General features: G+C 45.1%; 1 protein-coding gene across 1 annotated transcript in view; it reads left to right on the top strand.

Moving 5' to 3' along the window:
* EFCAB6 (EF-hand calcium binding domain 6) overlaps positions 1–20190 on the top strand; it is a 115598-nt gene that overhangs the window by 40231 nt on the left and 55177 nt on the right. The window contains exons 12-18 of the mRNA XM_060275194.1: positions 4680–4850; positions 7764–7835; positions 7955–8115; positions 9336–9506; positions 12020–12191; positions 18361–18475; positions 19742–19857. Of these exons, the coding sequence (XP_060131177.1) occupies positions 4680–4850; positions 7764–7835; positions 7955–8115; positions 9336–9506; positions 12020–12191; positions 18361–18475; positions 19742–19857 (978 nt within the window). The remainder of the gene's footprint in view (positions 1–4679; positions 4851–7763; positions 7836–7954; positions 8116–9335; positions 9507–12019; positions 12192–18360; positions 18476–19741; positions 19858–20190) is intronic.

Consider the following 20190-nt stretch of genomic DNA (forward strand, 5'->3'; position numbering starts at 1 on the left):
CATTCTTTTTTTTGGGGGGGGGGAGATGGCTGCCCCTTCCTTCCCAGGGCCATGCTGGTCCACATTTTAAAAGGGCACCCCACCCAGGATGCAGAGTTTAGCCCAACCTGTATTCTGTATTCGGCGTGATTCTGCTTTTGTTAAAGAGAGTGGGGATTTTTTTTGGGGGGGGGAATCCTTGGACACCTTGTCAAAATACAAAAGTCAGTGTTCTTGTCCCCCCCCTTCATGGGAGAGGAATGGTTTCTGTGTGAATTTTACCCAGCCCTGTTTGAAATATCCGGGGACAGTTCCTATACAAGATTCGACTTGCTCTCCATTATCCTCTATCATTTCCCCAATTTCCTGTTCGTTGAGTAAACATAGTTTATCCCACAGATTTGTTTTGATCTGGGTTAGGTAGATCAGTGTGTTTGAAATCTGAAGCATTTGAAAGTTTCTGTTGTAGAATGGAGAACTGAGCTGAAAGCTTGGAGACAGCAGTACTGTCCACACACAAACACACCTGACAACATTTCTCCCTTAACACATTCACCATGTGATTCCCAATTGGTGAGGATATCCCAGAGATAACTCTCTAGGAAACTGTGTCCTTACTCTGAATTAGGATAGGCACACAAATAGAGTTCAAGCCTGCCTTCATTTATGAGCAGGTAAGAAAGATGGACTTCAAGGGGCTTTTGTGTAAGGTGTAACTAGAAGCAGGATTGCAAGGTTACATTTTAAACCACACACCATGTGATTGGTACGGCATTCCATAATGCATGTCATGCCAAGTCTGGTCAGTGCAATTTGAGGGAAACGCAAGTGGTCTTTAAGAAGGAGGTAGCACAAGAATTAGGGACCCAGGTGGTGCTGTGGTTAAACCACTGAGCCTAGGGCTTGCTGATCAGAAGGTCGGCGGTTCGAATCCCTGTGACGGTGAGCTCCTGTTGCTTGGTCCCAGCTCCTGCCAACCTAGCAGTTTGAAAGCACGTCAAAATGCAAGTAGATAAATAGGAACCGCTACAGCGGGAAGGTAAACGGCGTTTCCATGTGCTGCTCTGGTTTGCCAGAAGCGGCTTTGTCATGCTGGCCACATGACCTGGAAGCTGTACGCCGGCTCCCTCGGCCAATAACGTGAGATGAGTGCGCAACCCCAGAGTCGGTCACGACTGGACCTAATGGTCAGGGGTCCCTTTACCTTTACCTTTAAGAGCGATGGACTTCAAGGGGCTTTTGTGTAAGGTGTCACTAGAAGCAGGATTGCAAGGTTACATTTTAAACCACACAGCATGTAATTGGTACGGCATTTCATAATGCATGTCTTGCCAAGTCTGGTCAGTGCAATTTGAGGGAAACGCAAGTGGTCTTTAAGACGGAGGAAGCACAAGAATAGAGGCGGCTAGATACAACTTTGTGTTCTTTTTATTTGTTGCAGACAGGTCTTAAAAATTGTGTGGGTCATATCTTTGGATTTGCTAAGCAAATAATAAACTAGAGAGCAAATTAAAGCTTTCATAGTCTGGATGGCAGTAACTAAATGAGCAGTAGGCATATCTTCAGAATTCCTAGTGGCATGTTTATTTGTATATAAACGCTAGATTGCAATTCTTGACTTACATAGCAATTTCTGTCTCTTCTTGCACCAGCTCTGGCAACATCAAGTGTGCAGTAAATCCCTCACAAAAGAGAGAATTCTCCTAACAATTTACAAAGTAGAACTTGCAGTTTCACATACCACAGCGGATAATGGCAGCGCATTGTAGATTAAGCCCCTCAGTCAAGCAAGAGATTAAAATCCCACTCAAATTGCAGGGAGCTAAAGGCTTTAATGAAGACAATTATTTGGAGACAAGAGACATTTGAGATAAAAGAAAATGTTAGCTGCGGGAAATTTAGGGTTTGATCATACTAGCTGGTGGTCCCTAACACAGAGATAGTCTGCACTGCAGATTGTCGCAGCAATGCAGACAGCCCCAAAGTGGAGGCATCACTTCACGTAAATGTTGACAGCATGAGTGCTATCTGTCCACAAACCTAGTGACTCCTCCTTAAGGCAGACCTGTGCATATGTGTGTCTCAGTGGGGAAGCTGTCTCTGGCTAGTGTGAGCCACTTTCCAGTTCAAGTGTTTTAGTTTGAAGGCGAAGTCTGTAAGGCTATATTATATTTCTCAGGAAGTGATCTGGCCAGTACAACTTTTTGATTTCTGGGCAAGTGTAGAAGTTCAGAGGAAGTGATTGGCTGCTACAGCTGCGTTAGTGTCAGAGATCAACCTCATATCTGCTAGATCAGGACTACAACTCCCATCATCCCTGACCACTGGTCCTGTTAGCTAGGGATGATGGGAGTTGTAGTTTCAAAACATCTGGAGGGCCGAGTTTGCCTATGCCTGTGCAGGATTCATTCTAGCGTAAATGACATCAGCCTCTGTGGGAAATGGTTTTAAAGCACAGGAATGGTTTAGGACCATTGGTTAGAAAATAAATATATTAAAACTCAACTATGAATAAATTTGTCTGCTGTATTATTACAGTCACTTTGGCTCTCTGTAGGAAAGAAAAACCAAACGTGAAGTGGTTTATCAAGTACTAGCATCTGAATGGAGTAGGGGAGGGGAAATAGCCACCAAGGGGAAATAGCCACCAGGAGAGTAGTGTTGGAGCCACAACTGGGCAGATCAGTTTCCTCCCTGATTCCTACAAAGCAGCATTGTAGAGAGGGTAGGTGGGTGGGAGTTTCATTTCCCTCCTTTCCCAGATGCAGCACTGGAGCACAAAAGGACTTGAAAGCATTTCTCTCCATCTCTCTCCACCCTTGGCTGCATCACAACATTCCCCTCACAGCCACACATGCGCCATGATGAGCCCCCTGTCCCCTGTTTGCACTAGAAGGCCTTGGATCTAGGATGTGTAAACACAAATCCTTCACTCGAGGGGGAACCCTTAGCATCTCCTCCTACACAGTCCCAGCCTGAGGATGTGACTTTCCCACCTGTCTCAGAATCAGTAGAGGACTTCCCTGCATTCTCTCCAGATCCGCAACCCCACAGGAACATGCAGCTGCAGAATAAGCTGAATGTTGCCACGGCTCATACAGTAGGTCAGAGCTACAGGAAGCGAAGGCCATGCCAAGATTTTTAAGCCCTCTGATGACTCTGCTCCCCGGCTGAGAAAGCATCTTCTCTCATTCAGCTGCCAGGACCCAATGGGAGCTGGCCTTTGTCCTGATCTGCTTGGTCCCGATAGTCCTTTGCATTTCCCTTGCAGGCTCCAAGCCCCAGCAGAACAGGATACTGTGCTAAGCACGGGATGTAGGTGAACTGGCAGCAGCAGCCTATCTGTGCTTTCAGATGAAATAAAGGAGGAAGTCTGCCCAGGATCAAGTTGCTCCATAGCCTGGCTGGCTACCGTCTCACCAACCCTGCCCTGCCCTCTTCCTATTGCAGCCAGCCAATTTGTGTTCCAAGCTGAGCATTGATGAGGGGGAAAAAACAGGAGGAAGTTGTGATTAGGGGAATTGTATCTAAATGAGTAAGGTGTTTTATGGTTCCCACGCCATCCTTGTACATGGTTTCCCGTGCATTGTTATATACCCTTATTTCCACCAAGAGAGCTTCATGAAATTAACACCTCTAAACTGTCAGTGGTGCTTAATTTTTAGGAAGAAAGGTGCTGGATTGAGCCCTTGGATTGAAAACAGATGCTGGAACTCACCCTGCTGAGCCCTGGCACAAATTAAATCCTGTCTGTTGGTCAATTTTGACAAGCAATGTTATATATCAGTTCCTGAACATTCATTTCTCAGCATATTTTCACATTTGTTTAAGCAGTATATAGTTTTATCAATAGTAAGCTGTAGTGTGTATGGCATCCATTTAGTGTACTTTTTCTACGTCCTCTTATTTGAGTGGCCTGTGACTGCATGATTTGCTCATCAGAACTATTTTCATTGGCCCATCGGGACTTGCTTTTGAGCAACTTGTCTAGGGTCATATTGTTAGTTTATACCCTAGAATGTCTTCTACATTGCCCTAGCAAGATCCCAAGTACACACTTTGAGAAAAACGCAATAATTCTAAGAATATTAAGGGCAAGAAATAGTGTGGATTTTTTTAAATAAAAAAACCCCAAAAACAACCAGCCTACCAACAATGGCATTCAGGCATACAGTGGTGCCTCGCTAGACGAATTTAATTCGTTCCACGGGTCTTTTCTAATAATGGAAAATTCATCTAGCGAATCCCATAGGAATGCATTGGATTTTTTAAAAATTTATTTTTGCCCATAGGAACGCATTAATTGAATTTCAATGCATTCCTATGGGAAACCGCGATTCGCTAGACGAATTTTTCGTAAAACGGATTCGTCTAGCGAGGCAACCTCCGCTCGAAAAATCCATTCGTTAAGCGGAAATTTCGTTAAGCAGGGCATTCGTTAAGCAAGGCACCACTGTATATATTTCAGGTGGTATTGGCTGGCAAAATGTAGAATAGTCACTAATTTAGAGATTAGTTACTTTTCAATCAGTTCCTAATGTGGACAGAAGCATAAAACTATCCATTTGAAGGAACAGTAAAACAAAAATTAAAACCAGAAAGAAAACTCCTAAGTACAGTACAGGAGAATGAAAGAGATTAATGGGACGGTCCAGTAACATGGGACTAAATGCTCTTTTATACATTCTGTACAATTGCAGAATCAGGATGGAAAAATTACAAGAAATGAGCTCCGTCGCATTTTGGATTGCATCATGTTCCGAATAAGTGATGATGACTTTCAAGAACTAACCAAGATCATTGACCCAGAACACACTGGGCAGCTCAGCTACAATAAATTTTTAAATCTGTTTGAAGAAAAGGATTCACTAGTAAGCATTTCTTATCAATCAATCAATCATTTATTGTGTTTGACTAAAAGCCATTAGAAATGCAATTACAGATTGAGTGTTTATTATCACTTGGAACTGTGTATGAGAGAGAGATATATTCAAAAAAGATTCAGTAGAATCTCATGCTTTGAATATAGCTAATTTGTTGAAAAGAAATCTAGTTTTAAAGGAATTAGAAGTTGTTTAAAATGCTTGTTCCTCAATTGTGATTTGCTTCTAAAGCTGTTAACATATTCCTACTATTTAACACTTCTTCTTTTCTTCTTCTTTTTTCTTGTCTTTTTTAAAAAGATTTTTATTGAAGTACGAGAATTGTTACATACATTATATTCTCTCCTTCCAATTTTTAATTTCCCGTACCATTTTTCCTTTCCCTTCCCACCCCCTCCCCCACCCATACTCCATTGGAAGGGTTCAAAGTTGTCCTCAGCCATGGTCACAATGTCTTTAATTTCCACTGAATGTCTTCTGGTCCAGTAGTTGTTATCCATTGAAGATAGGGGTTCCTTCTAAGGCTTCTAAGACTGAGTCACATGAAGCCTGAGCTGGATAAACATATGAAATGGCAGGTTTTCACCTTGTCCCTTGGTGGTGGACAAGGAGCAAGGGAACAGCAGAGGCCGTCATTTGCCAATACCCTAAGTCTGGCACCACCATTTCTTTTGCAAGAATATTTAAGAAGATCAGATGCAGAGTGGGACAATTCTCAGTTTGCGTACCCCACCTTGCAAATGCTTTGCTCCAACACTTCCCAAACCAAGGAGGCAGCTGCAGTGCCCCCCCCTTTAGAATAGCCGCTCCTGGAGAATGGAAGTGTGGCGTGGAGCCCATCTCCTGAACAAGGCTTCCAACAACATGAGACACCTTTGCTACGGGTTCTGCACTGACTTCCCTATGCTTTCAGACTCAAATCAACATAGTAGTTTTCACTTCTAATGCCCTGAAGTCAGGGGTCAGCAGTCTAAGGCCATGGGCCAGAAGCGGCCTGCAGAGGTTGTTTGACTGGCCTACGAGCCGGCCCCGAAACGAGCTGCCCGTTCACGAGCTGCGGTACACTGGCACAGGGACTTGCTTCCACAGCGCCGAAAATCGCGGTTGCGTGCGCTCACACACACACGCGATCCGGCCCATGGAGGGATCTCCGTGGGACCGATTGGCCCAGGCAAGAAAAACCTTGCTGGGACCCTGCTCTAAGTCATGGGTAGGCATACTAAGGCCCGGGGGCCGGATGCGGCCCAATCACTTTCTAAATCCGGCCCGCGGACGGTCCGGGAATCAGCATGTTTTTACAGGAGTAGAATGTGTCCTTTTATTTAAAATGCATCTCTGGGTTATTTGTGGGGCATAGGAATTTGTTCATATTTTTTTCTCCAAAATATGGTCTGGCCCCGCACAAGGTCTGAGGGACATGGACCGGCCCCCTGCTGAAAAAGTTTGCTGACCCCTGCTCTAAGTATTGTCCTTTAGACTAAGGGAGCAATCCTATACCCAATAAGCTGGTGTAAAGCAAGCCAGCATAAAGTATTCCAAATCCAGACTCCGTGCAGGAGTGGGGCTGCTGACGACTGAGCCATTCTAAGCCCAGCAGAAGGAAAACAACCCCCCTCGCCCCCACCCGCCTCCCCAAAATTTCTTCTAAAGGGTTGGCAGAACTCCCAGAACAGAGTACAACAGGCATAGGCAAACTCGGCCCTCCAGATGTTTTGGGATTCCAACTCCCATCATCCCTAGCTAACAGGACCAGTGGTCAGGGATGATGGGAGTTGTAGTCCCAAAACATCTGGAGGGCCGAGTTTGCCTATGCCTGGTGCAGGATCAGGAGAAGGAGGATAGCTCCATCTGTCAAGAAAAAAGGCTTGCACTGACTGAAAAATCATAGTACAGTGGTACCTCGGTTAATGAACACAATTGGTTCCGGAAGTCTGTTCATAAACTGAAGCGTTCACAAACTGAAGCGAACTTTCCCATTGAAAGTAATGGAAAGTGGATTAATCCGTTCCAGACGGGTCCGCGGAGTACTCAGCCTGAAGCGTACTTAACCCGAAGCATGGGTGTAATTGGTTCCAGAAGTCTGTTCATAAACTGAAGCGTTCATAAACTGAAGCGAACTTTCTCATTGAAAGTAATGGAAAGTGAATTAATCCGTTCCAGATGGGTCCACGGCGTTCATAAACCGAAAATTCATAAACCGAGGTGTTCGTAAACCGAGGTTCCACTGTTGTATGGTGTTGAATTCCTTCCCTTTGCTTCAATCATTGTTTTTAAAGGATACAATAATAGGTGCCAGCTCCCTGGGTGCCCAAGCACTCACAAAATTCCCCATGAAGGGGCTGGGCACCCACAAATTTCAGTGCCAGGGCCATGCATGCTGCATGACATTCACAGTTGCGGGGTCAAGCTGGCACTCCTGATTTGGTACATTGGCCTGGGAGCCTTTCTTCAGTTCTTGGATCTGAATGCTGGTTTGGCTGAGAGCCTCTGCGCACTTTCTGGGCCAGTCGTCTGCCATCACAGTTCTATCACACAGTTCTACGTGTGCATCCCAAAACAGCAAGCGGCTGCGCAGCTGCATAGGGAGCTACAACCAATGAGGGCTCCCTGGCACATATCCCTGAGTGTTTCAAGGAAACTCAGGCTCCCATTATCCACATTTTCTCTGTGAGCACAGCAGGTGGGAGGGGGGGCACCAGAGGCCAATCATAGCATCATGGCATTATTTCATTCATTTATTGTATCCCCGTGGTCTTTTCTTTTTCCTAGCGCATCACAAAATTACTTTACTTTATACTTAATTTTCAAACGCAAAAATCTGTTGCCTTTGCTCTTGTGCTGCATTTAGGAAATAGTATGGTGGAAAGGTTGTAATTCAAGTGCTTTTTTTTACCCAATTAGACAGATTCAAAAATGATTAATGGGTCAAAGAAGGCAAAAAAACCAACTTCTGTCCTTGAAGCGTGGCACATTGTAAGTAACACAGTTTTTTGAACAGTAAATCAAGATTTTTCCAAGTACTTAAATGCATAATTATCTATTCAACTGTTTGTAAATATTTGAATTTCCTCATCAAAACGGTCGCGTATTAGGCAGAAGATGTCCTAACTGAGCAGGTCAAAGGGTACTGGAATGAATTCAGCAAAGCTCTGCAGGCATTTGATCCTCGAAATAACGGCATTATCAGCAGAAATAATTTCCGAAAAGTCCTTCTCGTCTACTGTCCCTCCTTAACTGACGACCATTTTATCGCGTAAGTTGTTGGTAGAATCGTAGAGTTTGAAGGGACCTGGGGGTCATCTAGTCCAACCCCCTGCAAAGCATGTGCAGGAGATTTCATAACCAGATAGAGGGACTGAACGTTTGTTGAATCCTGTTTCAAAAGAAGATTTTTGGCAATGAGAAAAAAGAGCAAATATCTTTCTGACTTTTCATATGTCTAGAGACTCAACATTTTTACTGACTTGTAGACGGCACTTTTGCAAGGGGGACTTCTGTTTTAATTGGACTCCAATGTACCTTCTTCCAGGGCCGGCCCTACGGCCAGGCTGGGTGGTGCAGGGTGCCACAGCACCAGCCTGCCGGGGGGGGGGCGCCGGCCGCTCCGCCACGCAGCAGTACCCTTGGCAGCAGCGCTGCGCGCTAAGCCCTCCCTCCCGCCCGCCTGCTGTGCAACAGCGCCCTCGGCAGCCGCGCTGAGCCCGGCCGCCCATTGCGCTGGAAAACGGGGCGCCGGGGGGCGCCAGAGGGAGGTGCTTAAGACAGCCCTGCCTTCTTCTTACAATGCTTCATGGTGCGGCTATCTTCAATTGTAATTCTGCTCACCTCTCAACTTTAATTTTTTGCTTTTAAAATGTACAGTAATAACCAAGGATATTTTTTTCTTGCATTAAAAACAAAATCTAAAGTTATTTTCTGACATAATATTCAGAGCTGTAATAATACAAACAAAATACAAACCATGTGGTGTTTATAGGATAGTTAAATAATTGCCAATATTGTGCTGAGCAAAATGCTGTTAACTGCTTTGATCCAGGCAGTAGTCTGGATCCTTGTTTAAAATATCCACAATGTTTCTCTATCAACTAGATTTTAAGGTTTAAAGCAAGCATTTATCCAAATTATAAGGCAATTAATTCAGACTCAGGAGACCATCCCAGATATAAAAAGTGCAATCCAAGAAGTTATCCCTCGGTTTACTAAGGTGAGAATTGCCTCTCAAAGCAGAAGGAAAGCTATGGCTTGTTAGCACTGGCAATCATCTGACTATCTTCTGACCTCCCGTTATCTTAAGGAATGACCATAGTCTCAGTCTTAACTGCTAGTACAGTATTTACCTAGCTCTTCCGTTACAGGCAGAGGCAGAATAGCCATTCTTGGAACCTGACCAAAAGAACCATAGGGTGCCACACAGATGGACACTTACGTAGAGAAAATGTTATGGCCTAACTATTTTAAGTATGTTTTCCCCAGATTATACCAGAAATATCAAGATGACACTTCAGAAGGGGTCCTGTACAGGATGCTCTTACATAGTTTAGGAGTTGCTGACTTGCCAAAAGAATTAACTGTTCTCGCTAGCATCCCTCCATCCCGGGGAAGTCAACAGAGAGAAGAAAAAAAGCAGGCAGACTTTTCAGAAAGGTACTGTGTACATGATTGATGGAGACCGTTCACTGCTAAATACAGAGAAACAAAGTACAGCATGTGAAACTTACCATGGGTGGTGGTGGTTGTTGTTGTTATTGCCTTATCAAAACATTTAAGGCTTCTCTTGACCTTCTTCTTATGTTTTGTCTGAAAAAGAACATCCACCTTCTCCCTTTTAAGGCATCCAAGCCATCGGTCACGACCACATCTTGTGGCAATCAAGTCCATCAGTGAATTCTGTGTTGTGCACACACTTGGTCCTGAGTCTCCTGCCAGTCAGTTTCATGACATGCCCCACCCCAATTCTAATAGATGCTCTTTGCATGGCCATGTGAAAGAGATATCAGGGACAAGGGTTAGGTTCTGTTCACAGTGCAACACAGTTCAGTGCTTTATTTTTCTCCATAGAAGTGAGACACACCTGCTCACTTATGTGGGACAAAGTAAAGAGCTGAACTTAGGGACATAATGAGGGCTGCTGACCTCAGTAACTGAGAATTAAGCCTGCTGCTATCTGCATAGCAGTGGGACGCAGAGCCTAGGGCTTGCCGATCAGAAGGTCGGCAGTTCGAATCCCCGCGACGGGGTGAGCTCCCATTGCTCTATCCCTGCTCCTGCCAACCTAGCAGTTCGAAAGCACGTCAAAGTGCAAGTAGATAAATAGATAAATGGCATTTCCGTGCGCTGCTCTGGTTCGCCAGAAGCGACTTCGTCATGCTGGCCACACGACCCAGAAGCTGTACGCCAGCTCCCTTGGCCAGTAAAATGAGATGAGCGCCGCAACCCTAGAGTCGTTCACGACTGGACCCAAACGGTTAGGGGTCCCTTTACCTTTACCTTTTATCTGCATAGCACTCACCCAGGCTTCTATTTCTTGGTGTGCCAGAATGTTGAGTACTGGTGTTTGTTTGTGTGTATGCATGTTGTTCATGTACAAAAAGCCTCAAAATCACTTGACGCTACACAGTGATTAAATCCATGCAAGATGTCCCTGTTATTGATCTATGCTTCTTTCTGATGGAATAGTCCAAGAGAAAAACCAAAAGAGATGAATATTATTGTTAGCATTTGTCTGTCTCAAGAGAGAATGGAGTGTGCCTCCGGGGGTGAAGTCAAACCGCTGTGATAGCAGCACCGAAGTGACCTCCCCAGGGCTCAGTCTTGGGCAGTGTGTCTGGAAGTCCTGCTGGCCAGATGGCAATACCCCCATCCCAGCCTGACTCATGGGGTCCAAAGGAAAGCAGAGCAAGATGTTGGGCACCAGCTTGGCTGCAAGAGTTGCAGGAAGGAGGCGTACAAGGCATCCCCCAACCATCTTAGGGACTGCACTCCAAATTCATGTAGGGTTTACTCCTTAGTCTTTTCTTCTCCTGAAGCTATCCCACAAGGCAGCAGAGGTTTAGGATCAGAGTTCTCCTCTTCCTCTCCTTCCCTGGTTGACGAGCCCCATCTGCCCCTCACTTCCCTGTACACCATGGATATTATAAAGACCTGAGCACTTAGCTGGTAGCTGGTAGGTTTAGGCTGAGAGTATTATGTTTATGCTTATTTCTGTTGTGTATAGTGTCTTAGCAGATATCATGGAGAACATCAGATCTACTGACTGGGAGAACTTCAGCCTCCCACCAAAACTCAGCTCTTCCATGTTGGTGTAGCTCAGGCACCCCCAAACTTCGGCCCTCCAGATGTTTTGGACTACAATTCCCATCTTCCCCGACCACTGGTCCTGTTAGCTAGGGATCATGAGAGTTGTAGGCCAAAACATCTGGAGGGCTGCAGTTTGGGGATGCCTGGTGTAGCTATTTCAGGCAAAATAATTCAGTGTGATGCACAGGCGTACTGTGTGGATCGTTTCATTCCATGTTTTGTCAGACATGGAAGAGCTACACCAACATGGGTGTTATCTGAGTTGATTCAGGAAACCTGACAGGTGTGCCCTCTAAGCCTTCCATGGCACATATGCCAAGTTCTTAACCCACTAAACTGACCAACATGTCCCTGTCTAAGATTTACTTCCATGGAGATGCACAAACAAAACTCTGCTAACCTTCAAGGTCTACTTTGTTTATTTTTAGAGAGTCATAAGTCCATGTGTGCATTTCTTTGTAATACAGATTCCTTTGTTTCAATGAATGGAGCTGTCTACACGCACAAAGCTCTGGGTGCACATCAATGTGCGTTGGGTGGTCTAGGTCAAGTGATAAAGTGCTGTTCTCAGGAGAACTTCAACCAGTCTCTAACATTACACCAGTTAGAGACTCTCACAACTCTGGGATTCACTGCCAAAGTTGACTCTTTACTGGTTCTCTTTTCAAATGGGCCATGTAGCCATTGACATCTGAGGAGCTGATAATTATAATTTTATAAACAACTGCTGCTTTATGCACAGCTTCTGGTGGGCGTCTGCTCCCTATTATTGCAGAAATACAGATCATTAATGTTTAATCAAATATTTTATGGTACCATATTTAAGATGCTTCTCTTTATTGCCAATCTTCCAATTTTAGAATGAAACAGATTGAAGACTATGCCTACAAATTCGCTAAGAATAGATCTGTTGATGAAGTAATTGAAAGGCTGAGGGAAAGTATCCTGCAGCAGGAAGCTACTGTTAGAGATGGCTTTCTTGCCTTCACAAAACAAGCCAGTGGGAAATTGAATAAAACTGATTTTCGCAAGGTAAATGTAAATTTATTCGGTCATTCAAACTGATGTGGATTGTTTTGCATTGAGTTTTCCTGTTATCTCTTCAACTTAAGTTTCTGGCTCTCTCTCTCTCTCCCTGTGTAAAAAAACTGGCATTAACTCTTATGAAATTCTTCATAAATAAATGTTTGACACACAAACTGTTGCTGCAATCCCAAGGCAGGCCGTAACAACCCACAGGGGTGATCACTTTTCAGACAGTCCGCTATGTGTGGTGGGCGGACCGTGTTGCTCTTTGTGGTTCTCATCCCTGACCAGTGATTTCTTTTTTTAAATATTGGTTCCCCTTCTTCTTTGAAAATTAGTCCGCTGTGGTCTTTCAAAAGCAAAAAATAAGCTGAAGAGTGAGGTGGGGTTCTGCACCCTTATTAAAAAGACCAGGTTGGGATATTCTTGTTTTTTTATTTTAAAGCCCAACTCGACACAGCCTGGTTACCAACACCTGCTACATACAACATCTTTTATTTTGGTAGTTTGTTCAGATCAGCTGATGAACACTCTGTAGACTGAATGCTCACTTCCCATAGCTGTGTAGACGAGCCAGTCTCTTGGCACATTTCTGCACAAAGAGTCAAAGTACCGGTATGACCAGTTGTATCTTAGCCACAATTCTCTGCATTATTAGGCTACCTAAGCCCCACCTTTTCATTTTGAGTTGGACAATGAAGCTGTGTCGCGGTTTGGATCCACAAATTGGGCCTTTGCATAGGTTTGGTAAAAATCCCACTTAAGTTCTGGTGGATCTGGAGACCACACCCTTACTTGCAACTAGGTGTGGCCCTCCCTGTTGTCCCCCAAGCCTCACTTACCAGGGTCACATGATGGTGTGGCTTCTGGCAAGCTTTTGCAGCGGGCATGGGTGAGGCACGCATGGAGGTGCTGCCCTGCGGGATTCCAGCACCCAAAGTGGCTGCTTCCGTTTGCCTCATGGGCAGGCCAGCCCTGCTTACCGTACAATGGATTGTCATTGCACGCTAATGGCCCAATTGAGAAGCTTTCTAAACGCAAGAAGCTCCTAGATTTCAGCTTCAGGAGCAGCCTCCTGCATGCAATTCCAGTGGCACTTCTGACACAGAGGGAGCTCACCTGTACAGGAGTTCCACTACTCTGCACCTAGAGCTTTGCACCAGAACCATTGACTCTAATTCTGGGGCACGGCAGATCTTTTTGTATTCATTGTATTTATGCAATCGCAGCTACCTTTTGTATGCCACACTCCTATGGCTCTAGAATTAAGCATTCGATCTGATAGCAAAAAGCCTGTACTAAAGCACAAAGCAGCTAATCTCTTTTCAAAAGCTTTGAAAATCTACTGAAAGGAGTGATAATTTGCTAATTAGAGTATTCTCACTTCTTCTTTTTATATTTTTATGCCATTCAGCCATATGATGCTGCTTCCTTTTTCTTTTAATCTCCAGAGCTAAGAAAGTAAAATGGAATAGAATAGCGAGAATAATCACAATTGAAGCAATTACAAAAGGATAAAAATATGAAGTAGAAAGAATGTGCTCAAATTAGAAGTACAGGAATAATTGGCAATGATTAAACTGGATGAAGTATTACTAAACAAGGCCACAATCTTGGAACCACTCGCTTATAAGTCTTTCTGCTGAGTTTAATAATGGTACTCTCCACAATTGGCCACAGTGTTAGTGCTAGGCCACAAGGTGTGGCTTGTTTAACTGTACTGAGGATGAACTGCATGCTAGTTTTCACAGCTTTATAGGAGTAAACCAATCGAGCAGGTGAACAAACCAAAGAGTGGCTGGCTTAGTTTTCCATTCAAGCCAGTGTTTGTGACTTAGAATCATAGAATCATAGGGTTGGAAGAGACCACAAGGGCCATCCAGTCCAACCCCCTGTCAAGCAGGAAACACCATCAAAGCATTCTTGACATATGGCTGTCAAGCCTATGCTTAAAGACCTCCAAAGAAGGAGACTCCACCACACTTCTTGGCAGCAAATTCCACTGTCGAACAGCTCTTACTGTCAGTTCTTCCTAATGTTTAGGTGGAATCTTCTTTCTTGTAGTTTGAATCTATTGCTCCGTGTCCACTTCTCTGGAGCAGCAGAAAACAATCTTTCTCCCTCCTCCATATGACATCCTTTCATATACTTGTTTCTCCCAAACTGTGATGTCAGCTTTAGGTCATGGCTGTTTGTTCATTTATCTCCAATCACCGTTGGTGGGGACGCAACACTAAGTGAGCCATTCTATTGGTTTTCTTGCTCCACGGAGGAAGGGGCAAAAAGCGAGAGTTTGAACTACATGCACCAGCACACAGTTTATGCACAGTGTGGTTAATGTCTGAATGCACCTATCATTCCAACATTGCAGGTGAAGACTGCTGGGTTGGGGCAAGGACTGTTGAGCTTCAGCTTATGGCTTGATGGTTGAAAGCTTAATGAACTACCTAAGATGAGGACATTGGTCACTTAAAAACTGTGGCAATGCAATTCCATACTTGCTCATAGAGGGGCTTACTCCAAGGTAAACTGGTACAGGATTACAGTTGTAACAATGTAACCAAGAGTCTCGACAAGAAAATGCTTTCATTGTCATCACACAGACAGTGGGGAACAACAGGTGCTGTCTTAGAAAATGCATTATCTTCTGTGTGCGAGAGAAGGCAATGTTTCTTCAAAAATGGTACCTGCCACATGCAACTTTTATAAGTATTTGCACTAAAATAGTTTTTTAAAAATGTCAAATCTGCTGCCCCATTAACCTTTTCAAGCTTATTGATTGATTTAGTGAATTGACTAAAAGTTGCAGCCCCATCTGAACCAGCAAGTTCTCAAGTAGGAGAGCCCTTATTTGAAGCAGAAAAAATGGGCTTGATCTAACCGGAGTTGTTGTTGTTGTTCAGTCGTTTAGTCGTGTCCGACTCTTCGTGACCCCATGGACCATAGCACACCAGGCACTCCTGTCTTGCACTGCCTCCCGCAGTTTGGTCAAACTCATGTTCGTAGCTTCGAGAACACTGTCCAACCATCTCGTCCTCTGTCGTCCCCTTCTCCTTGTGCCCTCCATCTTTCCCAACATCAGGATCTTTTCCAAGGATTCTTCTCTTCTCATGAGGTGGCCAAAGTATTGGAGCCACAGCTTCACGATCTGTCCTTCCAGTGAGCACTCAGGGCTGATTTCCTTAAGAATGGATAGGTTTGATCGTCTTGCAGTCCATGGGACTCTCAAGAGTCTCCTCCAGCACCATAATTCAAAAGCATCAATTCTTCGGCTTGCCAGTTCCTTCTCCAGGTGGATCACGTTTAGTCAAAACTCTCCACTATGACCTGTCCATCTTGGGTGGCCCTGCATGGCATAGCTCATAGCTTCTCTGAGTTATTCAAGCCCCTTCGCCACGACAAGGCATTGATCCATGAAGGGGTAGCTGGAAATAAGCATGGGAAATGCCTTTCTTGGCATCCTCCGGCCACTGCTGAGGGGCCTGTGGCTGCCCCACACTGCTGAGAATCCCCATTCTTTGGGATTTGGGATGTAGACTGATCTTCTCCAATCCTCTGGCCACTGCTGAGTTTTCCAAACTTGCTGGCATATTGAGTGTAGCACCTTAACAGCATCATCTTTTAAAATTTTAAATAGTTCAGCTGGAATATCATCACTTCCACTGGCCTTGTTATTAGCAGTGCTTTCTAAGGCCCATTTGACTTCACTCTCGAAGATGTCTGGCTCAACGTCAGCAACCACACTACCTGGGGTATACGAGACCTCTATATCTTTCTGGTATAATTCCTCTGTGCCACCTCTTCTTGATGTCTTCTGCTTCTGTTAGGTCCTTTCCACTTTTGTCCTTTATTATGGTAATCTTTGTACGAAATGTTCCTTTCATATCTCAAATTTTCTTGAACAGATCTCTGGTTTCTCCCATTCTGTTGTTTTCCTCTATTTCTTTGCATTGCTCGTTTAAGAAGGCCCTCTTGTCTCTCCTTGCTATTTTTTGGAAATCTAAATTCAATTTCCTGTATCTTTCACTATCTCCCTTGCATTTTGCCTGCCTCCCCCCCCCCCGCTATTTGTAAGGCCTCATTGGACAGCCATTTTGCTTTCTTGCATTTCCTTTTCATTGGGATGGTTTTCGTTGCTGCTTCCTGTATAATGTTACGAGCCTCCATCCATAGTTCTTCAAGCACTCTGTCCACCAAATCTAAATCCTTAAACCTGTTCCTCACTTCCACTGTGTATTCATAAGGGATTTGATTTAGATTGTATCTTACTGGCCCAGTGGTTTTTCTTACTTCAGTTTAAGCTGGAATTTTGCTATAAGAAGCTGATTATCTGAGCCACAGTCAGCTCCAGGTCTGGTTTTTGCTGACTGTATAGAGCGTCTCCATCTTTGGCTCCATCTTTAGCCTTTGCCCTGCTTCGTTTTGAACTCCAAGGCCAAACTTGCCAGTTGTTCCTTTTATCCCTTGGTTCCCTACTTTAGCATTCCAATCCCCTATAATGAGAAGAATATCCTTTTTTGGCATCATTTCTAGAAGATGTTGTAAGTCTTCATAGACTTGGTCAATTTCACTTTCTTCAGCACTGGTAGTTGATGCATAAACGTGGATTACTGTGATGTTAAAAGGTCTGCCTTGGATTCGTATCGAGATCAGTCTATCATTTTTGAGATTGCATCCCAGTACAGCTTTTGCCACTCTTTTGTTGACTGTGAGGGCCACTCCATTTCTTCTACGGGATTCTTGGCCACAGTAGTGTCAGGAGTATGGGCAGGAGTCAGGCTCTGGGGCCTGTAGTGCCTTGCAGGACTGGGGCCTGCCTCAGCTTGTGCTGGGGAAGCAAGGCGTGGCCACACAGGTGAAGACATCAGCTTGTGCTGGAGAGGCAAGGAGTAGTCACCCAGGTGAGGCCACTTGAGATGTCACTGCACCTGGTGGCAGGAGCTGGGAGGGATAAAAGCCCAGCATTTCCCTTCAGTTCTTTGCCACAGCAACGCTATCCCTGCCTGGTTGCATCTGGCCTCCTGCTCCTTGGACCCTCGCCTTGTCGACGTCTTACTCCTCGACCCTTGGACCTTCGCCTTGCTTCTTGTTCCTTGATCCTTCGCCTTGTTCCTTACTCCTTGGACCCTCGCCTTGTCGTCGCCTTGCTCCTCGACCCTTGGACCTTCGCCTTGCTTCCTGTTCCTTGGACCTTCGCCTTGCTTCTTGTTCCTTGATCCTTCGCCTTGCTCCTTGCTCCTGGGACCCTTGCTTTGCCTTCGTCTTGCTCCTCGACCCTTGGACCTTCGCCTTGCTTCTTGTTCCTTGGACCTTCGCCTTGCTTCTTGTTCCTTGAGCCTTCGCCTTGCTTCTTGCCCCGTGGACCTTCGTCTCTGCCTTGCTCCTTGACCCTGCAACTGCCTGCTGCTGGACCCTCAGCCCTGCACCTGTTCCTGCTTCTTCACCACCATCTTGCCTCTGGTCCTGACGCCCGCCGACCGGACCGTGACAAGTAGTAGATATGATGGTCATCCGAACTGAATTCGCCCATTCCCATCCATTTTAGCTCACTGATGCCCAGGATGTCAATATTTATTCTTGCCATCTCATTTTTGACCACATCCAGCTTACCAAGGTTCATGGTTCTTACATTCCAGGTTCCTATGCAATATTTTTCTTTACAGCATTGGACTTTCCTTTCGCTTCCAGGCATATCCGCAACTGAGCGACCTTTTGGCTTTGGCCCAGCCACTTCATCAGCTCTGAATCTACTTGTACTTGTCCTCCGCTCTTCCTCAGTAGCATGTTGGACACCTTCCAACCTGAGGGGCTCACCTTCCAGCGTCATAACTTTTATATGCCTGTTGTCTTTGTTCATGGAGTTTTCTTGGCAGGGATACTGGAGTGGCTTGCCAGTTACTGCTCCAGGTGGATCACATTTAGTCAAAACTCTTCACTATGACCTGTCCATCTTGGGACAGAATAGTTCATAGCTTCTCTGAGTTATTCAAGCCTGTTCGCCACGACAAGGCAGTGATCCATGAAGGAGTTAAGCACTTACAAATCCTATTTGATTTCAGTGGAAGGGAACAGAGCATTTCCTGTTGAAATCAGTGGGTGTTAAAAGGGGCAGAGTTGTGCCTAGTCTTTTATAAAAAAACAAAAACCCACTCCTGCTTTTTTCTTTCTCTGCCAGCTGTTGGATGATATTGGGATGCCAATGGATGATGAGCAGTTTAATCTACTCATTGAAAAACTAGGATTCCCTGCTGGAGGGCTGAGTTATCTTGATTTTGTGGGAATATTTGAAGGTAACTGGATATTTATTGATACCTTACTATAAATATTCTGAAAAATGTAAATCTTTTTTTCTTATTGGCTGGGAGGACCTTCTGAGCTTTGCTTATTCTCAGAATAAGTGCTCTTCCCTAATACATGAAAGCAGCAACCTCATGAGTAAGCAAGGCTCAACCATTTCCCCCAAAAGGTGTTCAGGGTAAGGATGGGGTCCTCTTGTACGGTGGTGGCTGATTTTCCTTCTCCTCTGTGTGGGGGAAGACGGCTAGACTCAAGGTTTGTTGGTTTCTTAATTCTATTGGCAAAAGTGAGAACCAAATCCAAAGAGTAATAAATTGCGGCATAATTCTGCGATTCATGCAACGTTCTTTTGGCCGCAACATGCGTCTCTTAGCCAATTCCTCTCTGTTTTGGCTTGCTGACACAAGCAGCCCTGTCAAAGACAGCAGAGAGCCAAATAACGGTAAGGAACTTAAATAGCCTTGCCAGCCCCTGAGAACCTCTTCGCCCCTCTTCCTTTGCACTGAAGCCAAATAGCATGTGTCCCTTGGCCTAATTTTATGTAGGTCAGGGGTTGGCAACCTGCAGCCCATGGGCCACAAGCATTCCACCGGGGTCATTTAAACAGCCCATGAACCAAGCCGTCCGCCCAGCATGTCCCCACGCTCTGTGCTAAACCAGTGCAGCACGGAGCGGGGACTCGCTTCCGCAGCGCCAAAAATTGTTTCTGTGCAGATACGATCCGCTCATGGAGCGATCTCCACGGGAGTGAACCAGCCTAGGTGAGGTAAACCTTGCTGGCCCCTAATGTAGGCCCTGGCCTGTTTTTAAAAGCCCCCTGCAAGAAATTTGTTCAGGTCTCAGGTAAAAGTGATTTGGCCTCCCCTGGCAGGTAGGGAAGAATTGGGGGGGGGGACAGGGCCAGCAAAAAAGAGAAAATGGCAGTGGGGGCACTGGCAGTATGTAAGATTGTGGCCCTAGACTGAGAAAAGCTTGCCAGCCTGCTACGTATATTTGCGGTGAGCAGTTCAGGCAGTAAATGTTTTTATTGCCCAGATATTACAAACCCTGTGATCTATGTTTGGTTGAGAGGGAATGACGGCTCCAATATCACTACTCCCTGAGCTGCGTTAGCCGAGGGGGGATCTCAAATAGGGTCTCCCGGGTGCTGGCTCAACATTCTCACTGGTATATCACACTCATTTCTAGTGTCAGTAATTTGAATCTACTTCATGATTGTGTGGACCATTGGTCACTTTGGCGTGATGTAACTATTTCAGATTCCAGAATGAGTGGACACTCTCCAAATCGACGAGCCAATGCCAGCAAGTGTCACTTTGTGTCCGCTGAGGAATGCCTCGGCCAGTATTCTGATAAGCTTGTGGAGGAATATGGGGTAAGTGCAGCCAGCTCTTTCCTGTCATTTATTCATGCGATATTTTATTGTTATATATTTGCATTTCTTTGCACGTTTCCCTCATGTGTTGCTATTGTAAGAGAAAGAATGATATCAATGGAACCCTCAGGGCCTTTGAATCGTAGAATTCTAGAGTTGGAAGAGACCCCAAAAGTCATCTACTCCAACCCCTGCGATGCAGGAATCTCAACTAAAGCATCCATGACAGATGGCCATCCAACCTCTGCTTCAAGACCTCCAAGGAAGGAGAGTCTACCACCTTCCGAGGGAGTCCGTTCCAGAACATTATAAAGTTCTTCCTGGTGTTGGAAT

Source organism: Zootoca vivipara, chromosome 5 (assembly GCF_963506605.1).
Source record: "Zootoca vivipara chromosome 5, rZooViv1.1, whole genome shotgun sequence".
NCBI lineage: Eukaryota > Metazoa > Chordata > Lepidosauria > Squamata > Lacertidae > Zootoca > Zootoca vivipara.